At 42.7% G+C, this 8,710-nt stretch overlaps 1 protein-coding gene across 1 annotated transcript; it reads left to right on the top strand.

The window, feature by feature from the left end:
* Window positions 1-611: 611 nt before the first annotated feature.
* LOC120673196 (coiled-coil domain-containing protein SCD2-like) lies at window positions 612-7,213 on the top strand. Its single transcript, XM_039953933.1, has 17 exons — window positions 612-1,117; window positions 1,447-1,631; window positions 2,292-2,358; window positions 2,472-2,513; window positions 2,600-2,662; window positions 2,924-2,973; window positions 3,052-3,079; window positions 3,682-3,753; window positions 3,854-3,964; window positions 4,037-4,097; window positions 4,664-4,780; window positions 4,870-4,988; window positions 5,388-5,457; window positions 5,961-6,002; window positions 6,143-6,183; window positions 6,260-6,386; window positions 6,717-7,213. Exons 1-17 carry the CDS (start codon window positions 737-739, stop codon window positions 6,821-6,823), a joined length of 1,683 nt encoding a protein of 560 aa, XP_039809867.1. The 5' UTR covers window positions 612-736; the 3' UTR covers window positions 6,824-7,213.
* The last annotated feature ends 1,497 nt before the right edge of the window (window positions 7,214-8,710 follow it).

Here is an 8,710-nt window from a genome sequence, read left to right as displayed (position 1 = left end):
TTTTCAGAAAAATGTTTGCTATTCACTTTTGCGTTACAGCCCCTTCTGTTTTCCTAATTCTCACTGTTTTCAATCTTCTCCTTTCATTCGTTGCCATTGCTACCTTTTCTTTTCCACTAGGTTCATACATTGCATGTCGCATCCTATCCCTCAGATTGAAACCAAACAACTACATTGATTCTAATAAGTATCAAACACATTGTTTAGATGGCAGTTGTTAACAGTCACAAATTTTTAACTTTTTTTGAACGAATGCTGGTTCCCTGGTTGCTATATCTTTGTATGAGAAGCAAAGTAGCACTTAAAAGATGATAGAAATATTAGGAGGACATTACCTAAGAGCGTGTGATTTAGAAGCACAAATATCAATTTCCAGTGATGTGACGTGAGTATGTGGCATGGTAATTGGCATGATCAGTAGTTCACTCAGCAATAATATTACTCAAGACACATAAGTGCAACATTTTGATATCTAGAAATAGAAAGGTCATGCTATAGTGGACACTTGTGGAATGATGAAGTGAGCCACCCCAAAGGATCAAAAATAAGGTAATACCAAGCAAGAAGAGCTAACTAAAATTTAACAAAACACGAGGGGCAAACTGCAAGAAAGTCGAAACTGAAAACTCCACCGGCGTCGCGAGCGTGCTCTCCCCCACCTCCCTCCCACTCACCCGCCTCGCCATCTCCGCGCCGCGGCCGCCCGGCGGCCCAGATCCCACCGGCGAGCCGCACCATGGACCGTCTCCGGGCCGGGAGCCCCGTCTACGGGCGGCAGCGGAGCGGCAGCAGCACGGGCTCCTCCTCCCCGGGCGGCGTCTCCCCCTCGCACCACCGCTCCTCCTCCACCTCCTCCGCCGCCTCCGCCGCGGGCGCAGCCGGCATCTCCAACGTGCGCCGCACGCAGAACGTGGCCGCGCGCGCCGCGGCGGCAAGGCTCGCGCAGGTCATGGCCTCGCAGAACGCCGCCGCGGCCACCGGCGACGACGATGACGATGATGACTACGCTGCCGACCACCCGCCACCGGCACCGGTGAGGTTCGGAGGTGGCCGGACAGCTCACGGGAGCAACGGCGTCTCCCTGCTTGGCCGTACCGCGAGATCTCCCTCCCCTGCGGTACTTTACTTCCGGATCTCTTGCTCATCTCGCTCCATGCTGCTTCTCTGCTTAGGAATCGGCTATTCCGGGCTGCTGCTATGCTTGAATTAGTCCAGGTCAAACTGAGGTCAAGTTGTTATGAAACAGTCAATGATCGGATGAATTTGCAGGAGTGGATAGTTCCTACTTGCTTGTGCTAGATCACTTTTAGTAATGCTTGCCAAATCCTTTAAATTGGGGGAATTGGGGGGAAATTGATTGATGCATTGCATTTGTGTCTCAGTTTACTCAATTTGTTAATTGCTGGTCTGTGGCCTTCTGCTAAGTTGATCTCCTCATTTCATTAGTTAGGTCGGAACATTGTAGAACCACCTCCTACCGTCCGCTCGTCATCGACAGGTAGGCCAGCTGTTGCATCACGACCGACCACCACAGTGGTGCCACCGATCAAAACCAACACGACATTGCGAACCCCGTCCCCTATCCCTCCTGTGGCTGTGGAGCCTCCAGCAGATCGCACTCGGCAGAAAAGGTATATCTGTTACATTTCCCCATGTCTCAAAAACGTGGAATTTACTCTTTATGCTAAAAATAGACTAATCTAAATGATTGCATGAACACTGATACTAGTGCCTACCAAACGGAGCAATACTAAATGAATTTTACTTATACTATTCTTTGGAAGAAGTGGTACCACTAGCTTACTGTATTAATCAGTTCTTGCTATGGGCTTAGTGTGACTTTGCATTTATGTATGGTCGCATCAGTGTAAGCATTGTCCCCATTCCCCAACAACATATGGTCAAGCGTCACCACCATGAATTAACCTGAAAAAAAAAGCAAAGAAACATTGGAGTGCTGCCTCTTTTAAAGAATGACATCAGTTGCATAAAGTGGAACGAACAAGTTTTGTGCCCATATGCAGAAAACTCCTGATGTTCTATTTATAGAATGATAAAATAAAATAAAATAAAATAAAAATGCCTTTAGATCCCCACGATGTCAAGCATGCACCTTTTCTGTATGTTATTGTGAGTGCTGATTGCTTTTGTACATAAGAAAATGAGGTTAATCATTGTCGCATTATCAGTGGCTTCTTATAGATTGGATTTTTCCTTTTATCTATCTTCTTTCCTTTTAGAGAAACAGTGAAAACATAGCTATTGACCCCAGACCCCCTTTTTCTATTTAGATTTGATGCAGGGCTTAACTCAAGAGAATCAGGACTAAAAAGAGAGGCATCCACTCTTCAAGATGAGGTCTTTTTTCTCTGAAGATTACTCACTTATATGATTCTGCTCAAATTTTCTTGTTTGACTGTTAGAAATTCTTACTATAACTTGAATGCGACTAATGCTATAGTGTCATCCAGCTTGATATGCTACAAGAGGAGAATGAGAGTGTTCTAGAAAAGGTGAAACAGCAAATAACATTAATATACATGCGGCCATTGGTTTTATGTGGGGCTTCAGTAAATTATTTCTTAATCTTGATTGGCAGTTGCGGCTTGCTGAAGAAAGATGTGAAGAAGCAGAAGCTAGAGCCAAGGAGCTTGAGAAACAGGTGAGATAAGAATTAAGATCTATTAAAAAACATGTTATTTTGTGGTTTTGCTTTCCTTATCGGGAATATGGTCGTTTGTAAGGTGTTGTCTGATTCTATCTCTGCTACAATTGAATTTTACCTTGAAATACTGGAATAGTTTGGTCTTTCTAGGCTCTGCGTAATAAAAAAAGGTTGGGTTTTTTATGGCCATGGAATGATTGTTCCTTGCGTAGTGAACTATATGCATATTTTCTTAGGTCTTAATTTCTTTTTATGCAGGTAGCTGCTCTTGGAGAAGGAGTATCGTTAGAAGCTCGCCTCTTGAGCAGGTTTGTTCTGTGTTTGAATACACATATTTTACAAATCCACTACTGGTCATGACGTAACATGTGCACGAATGCTGGCAGGAAGGAAGCAGCACTTAAACAGAGGGAGGTTAGTTTTCTTCTTGTGTTCTGCTATAGGCTGCTGCATTTGTATGTTATGATAGATTCATACTTTTTTGTTTAGCCAATATTTAGGCTTTAATTGGCAAAAATTTTGGGGTTTGGGTACTGTAGCACTTTCGTTGTTATTTGACAATTAATGTCCAATCATAGACTAATTAGGCTTAAAAGATTCGTCTCGTCATTTACAGTTGAACTACATAATTAGTTATTTTTTAACTGCATTTAATGTTCCATGCATGTGTTCGAAGATTCGATGTGACAGGTACTGTAGGAAAATTTTTGGGAACTAAACAAGGCCTTAGATGTGTATTGGTTCAACTGTGGTATTTTTGTGGTGTTTAATGCTCAAATGAGAAGATAACCCTTGTGCTGAACTTCAATCCCAATTTCCTACTTTGTGTGGTCCCTAAATATATCGTGTTCAATTGCTCATGCTAAATACTTATTTCGAAATTTGCTGAAATGATATCTTAAAATACATGACTATAGATTTTAAAAGATGTTATCAACTAAATGGCTGAAGAGAAATTTGCTTATCCACTAACCCACACTTCACTGCTAATTTTGTAATTCTTCATTCGTCCTCAGGCTGCCCTAAAGGCTGCAAGGGAATCGAAGGATGGTAGAGAGGAAGTAACAACACTAAGGCATGAACTTGAGGTAAAGATACTTTTAATGAATCTAAATGTCCTAGTCCTACACTTTGTTGGATATGCTGCTTTATTTGACTCCTATTGTTCACTTACCATGTTTTGAATAGTCTGCCAAAGAAGAAGTTGCATCAGCAATTGACCAGCTAAAGGAGGCAGAGTCTGAAACGAAGGCTCTCCAGTCAATGACTCAGAGAATGGTCTTAACCCAAGAAGAAATGGTTAGTTTGATTACTGCTCAATCTTCATTTTCTTTCTTTGACATGAATTTTAATCTATTTACAACTTTATAGGAGGAAGTTGTCCTAAAAAGGTGCTGGCTTGCACGCTACTGGGGCTTAGCAGTTCAATATGGTGAGTTGCCTGATAGGATCTTTAAAAGAAAAAAATTCTAGATCATTTCTCTGATTATACTGATTAGTCACCCGACATTTGAAAAGGAGCTTGTGTCGTATCCGTGATGAAAAAGTTCCATTATACACTATTCATTGCACATGAACTATTCATGGTAACTTATTGCCACAATTTACTTTATTGGATAAATTTCAACAAGATACCATACTATGGCTCTTCTAATCACTCATCCACTAATGATGTGATTATGGTTATCAGCATAATTGTAGATAGAGTAAGAGATATTTAGTTTGGTAAGACAATATTTTTATGTAATTACTGTGCAATTTAATGATATAGTTTGTCTCTCAATGATAGTACTTTTTCTTCACACTAAACTTTAGCCAACCTAGCTAGCCCTAGGTGTATGGCTTGGCCCATATCTAGGTTTGAAAACCCAAAAGAATTTGGGCCTGGTATGAAAAATGGGCAGGTCTAGTTGACCTGCATCAGTTGCACTAAGCCGCTAATGTTTTATTCCCCCTTAGTCTTGATTATCTGATGTTACATTAATTAATTAACTTCAGGAGTGTATCCTGAGATTGCGGTATCAAAGCATGAGCATTGGTCAGCATTGGCTCCTCTTCCTCTCGAGGTTGTTCTCTCTGCTGGTCAAAAGGCAAAGGACGAACCTCGAAAACAAGGTAAGCCTGCATTCTTATAATGTGTAAGTTGTAGATCATGGTTTATTCCATGCACTCCAATTAATCATGCTTAAAATTTATTCATGCAGGCGATGATGCTCGGGGAAGAAATAAACTTGCACGAGAAATGAGTGACGTAATGGGAGAAGGCAATATAGAGAGCATGCTTTCAGTTGAAATGGGGCTTAGAGAGCTTTCTTCATTGAAGGTCTTAACTTCATTTCCATTTGTTTCTAGATTCCTCCAAGGCAAAATAGTGGTACCTCTTAGGCTCTTACTCACATGTAGAAGCAAGCACCTGCATCCAAAGGAAAAAAAATGGGGTGGGGTGGGTGGGTGGGGGGGGGGGTGTCTCCTAATATTCTGGAACCTTAGCATAACTTAACATGAAACATGGTACCTCTGCTTTGCTTCTGCCAAAACTTGGAGGATTCGGTTGGAATTCCTACTGTAGTAAAGAGCTCAAAGTGTCCTTTTGTAAAAGTTGGAATTAGCGAATCACAAAGGGTAATTCACCATTCTACTATTGCACAGTTTCTCTGTCGTATGTGATTACTGCCTGGATTCTCTGACATGTCAAATCTAAATTCCTGTTATTTTCATGTAGGTGGAAGATGCTGTTGTAGTTGCACTTGGCCAACATCGCAGACCTAGCATAGTTCGGCAATTCACATCAGGTTTGCTCTTTTTGTTATATTTCTTTAGCATGCCAATGGATATTCAAGTGGTTAGGCTTCAGATTAGTGCCCTTTCTTTTGTATTGTAATTCGTTTTTATCTTTTTTGGCAAAATATGTGTTGCGTGAGGTTAATGAAATTTGCTATATCAATCATAATCTATGACACGCATCTCATGACAAGTTTTGAGTTTGCACATCTGCTCTATTCACAATTGGGCCCTGCAATGTCAATTATGTTTTTGAAACATCCAGATCCATTTGCATACTTGCATCGGTGTTCTTCCAAATACTGTTGCACCGACACTGTAATACTACATGATAGTGGCCATCTCATGAAAGTTTGAAACAAATACTAACTGTAGGGTATTGTGATGCCATCTACAAATGCACAAATTTGATTTTCTGTTCAGAGGGAGATTTTAGTGTAAATGCATTTCTTTATCCTTGCTCGTAAAGTTAGAAACTAATCAAGTTATGAATTATTTTTTTCTACCTTTGCAGATTTTAAATCACCTGGTGAACCTAAATACCTGGAGGCATTTGGTACTGCTTTCTCATCTTGGCTAATTGGACTTCCATGAAATTCCGCCTTTTTACTTTATTTCACTACTTGAATGCACAAGCATTTCAGTCAGGTTTGTATGGCTTGAATTCAAAAGTGGAACTATTTCTTCATTTTGCAGATCTTAGCCCAGAAGAGGCTGAAGATGTTAGCTTTAAGCAGGTAAACCTTCAGACATGTGAGCTCTGCAATTCTTCCATTTAGTGCACATGACTTATGGGATCCATACCAAATTCAGGCATGGCTTATGTACTTCTGGAGAAGAGCCAAAACTTATGGTATCGAGGAAGATATTGCTGATGACCGGCTTCAGTTTTGGATTGGTCGCAATGCACAAGCTCCAAATTCGCATGATGCTATAGATGGTAAGATGCTTTCTCCATGTTACCAGTTACCAAAATAATCGCTGGCAGGTATCCCTGTTAAGTTTGCCGATTAGCACGATGCTGAATGGGTGGACTTCAATTTTTGCGGTTCCTTTTGAGCAATTAGGCCCTCAGAATTATGACAATCTTACCGCCCATGGAAGTGCATGCCACTTTTATAGGGAACTAAAACATTGTTATAGATCTTCTATACATGCTGTCTAGTTGAACTTTTTTGTCACTTCTTGCATCAGATTCAATTTTTCTGGTCCAAGGTGACATATTTTTCCATTGTCTTGTAACTGTGTTCTGTCAATTTTATGACCGCAGTGGAGAGAGGTCTAACAGAGCTCAGGAAATTGGGCATAGAGCAGCAATTGTGGGAGGGTTCGCGAGCAGATATAGATCAAGCTTCATTGGCGATGGAGAACCAGTAAGAATTTTGCATGGTTTTCTATGGTTCGTGTATCATCCCAATTTTGGAGAAATGGGAACTTTGGTTCCCAGCAGGTCTCGGGCCCTTTCATCATCAGATCTCGCAGAATAGTGCTTCAATCTTGGGGTGTTGAGCGATGGACTTGTCCAGATTCCAATGAGTTTGTGTAGTGCATGTGCAAGCCATTCATCTGTTGTTGAAATAGCTTTGTGAAATGTGTAATAGTTTTGTATCGGCAAGAGAAACAACGACGACCTCACTTCCAACAATTGTGCATCTTGTGATTATCACCCCTGTTTAGTCTTTGCTATCAAAGCAACAACGTTTCCGTGCTGAATGCTGAGGGACGTTTGCTTCCTGCAACAGATGAACAACAGAAATTTTTTCTGTATAATTCTCCTGGTAGTACATGAGTTTAGTGCTGGTGGCTTTGGAGGTTAAACTTCAAAACCATCATGTTGCAGCCCTGCATCCACTTCTGTTTATAGTTGGCCTTCTTGAAGCAAAACGATGTACCATTTGTCCGCACTCTGGCCAGTACATGTGTGAGTGTGCCTACTGCCTTCCATTACAGGCTGCTCCGTTTTTTACTTTTTTTTCCCTCTTGCTTGATCACATTGTTCTTCTGACCTTTTTGCGCCTGATTCATGGTCAGGTCACATGCTGATTCAACCCGCGATTCGCTCGGTGCCTCATCATCAACCTTGGACCTGGAGTGACACAAGCCTACACCACGATCGCTGTGCGCGATGCCCGTCCCTCTCGGTCGTCACATGCCCTCCTTACCAAACGCGCAGCAGAACCCAACCCAGACCAGACTTGTCCTGCACGGACGCCACATGCAAAAACATCCCGCCAGCCTCCAGTTTTTAGCGACGAAGACGCGTCTGAGAAGTGAGACCTGCACCATCATCTTCAGAACCGGCAACGCCTGGTTTTCAGTTTCTCCTGACTCACCAGATGAAATCAGAAACCGACTCTCTGGTGACGGATCGATCCATCATCGCCGGTGAGCTTTGCATGGCGAGGAGGGAAGCCGGCCGGCCTGGCCGGCGGCGACCGGTGAGGCGTCCTTGTACCTGTGGATTAGACGCGCTCTCCAGCTAGCTAGCAAGAATTAATCGCCCTTTCTTTTCTGTGTGGGGAGGGGGGTCAAAACGGGGTTAGAGCCGTCACGGGAAGCCTGGGGGTGGCCGCTCGCCTTTCCGCTTATTTATTCCCGGCTTCCCTTTCATATCTTGCGTCGCCGGGCATTCACCCGTCGCCGGCCACGGCCATGTTGGCCTGCTCATTCCCTCGCCAGCACGTTAAAGGTTTAGGGCTCGTCGTCGTCGCGCCGTCGCCGTTGCGTACGGTTGTCGCCTGCTAGCTAGCGCTGCAACTGTGCTCTGGCACTTTCTGGGATCGCAAGGTTTGGTACTTTGGTGGCCGTGGCTCTAGAAAAATTGGTGTGCAAGGGTGGAAAGAAAAATGCAAGATTGGAGATTAAGCGTGTGATTTATGAGGATTTATAAAGGTCATTTTTTTTGTTTCTGCAGAAACCCAACGGAAAATTACTTCAAAGACAGATTTTATCTGTATCCATAAACTCATTGGTAATGTTGGTTTAGTCCCAATACTAAGGATGATGGTCATTAACGTGCAAATGGACAGGCCTGCTACTTGTACTTGGATGCATCGGCTTATCTCATCAACAAGTGGGCCATCAACTCAAATCTAGAAAGCTGCAACTGACCTGCCAGTAAACATCTGCCTATCCAAGGGATTAGTAACCTTCATCACTGGTAACGCCTGCGTTACTGCAGCAGCTGTACTGCCTATTCTAAAACAATTTGGATCTATTACTTACTCGAGTCATTAAAGAAATAAGAAAATTCCCTACGTCATG

This window comes from Panicum virgatum, chromosome 5N, assembly GCF_016808335.1.
Source record: "Panicum virgatum strain AP13 chromosome 5N, P.virgatum_v5, whole genome shotgun sequence".
Classification (NCBI taxonomy): Eukaryota; Viridiplantae; Streptophyta; class Magnoliopsida; order Poales; family Poaceae; genus Panicum; species Panicum virgatum.
This window is presented reverse-complemented; position numbering and strand designations above follow the sequence as displayed.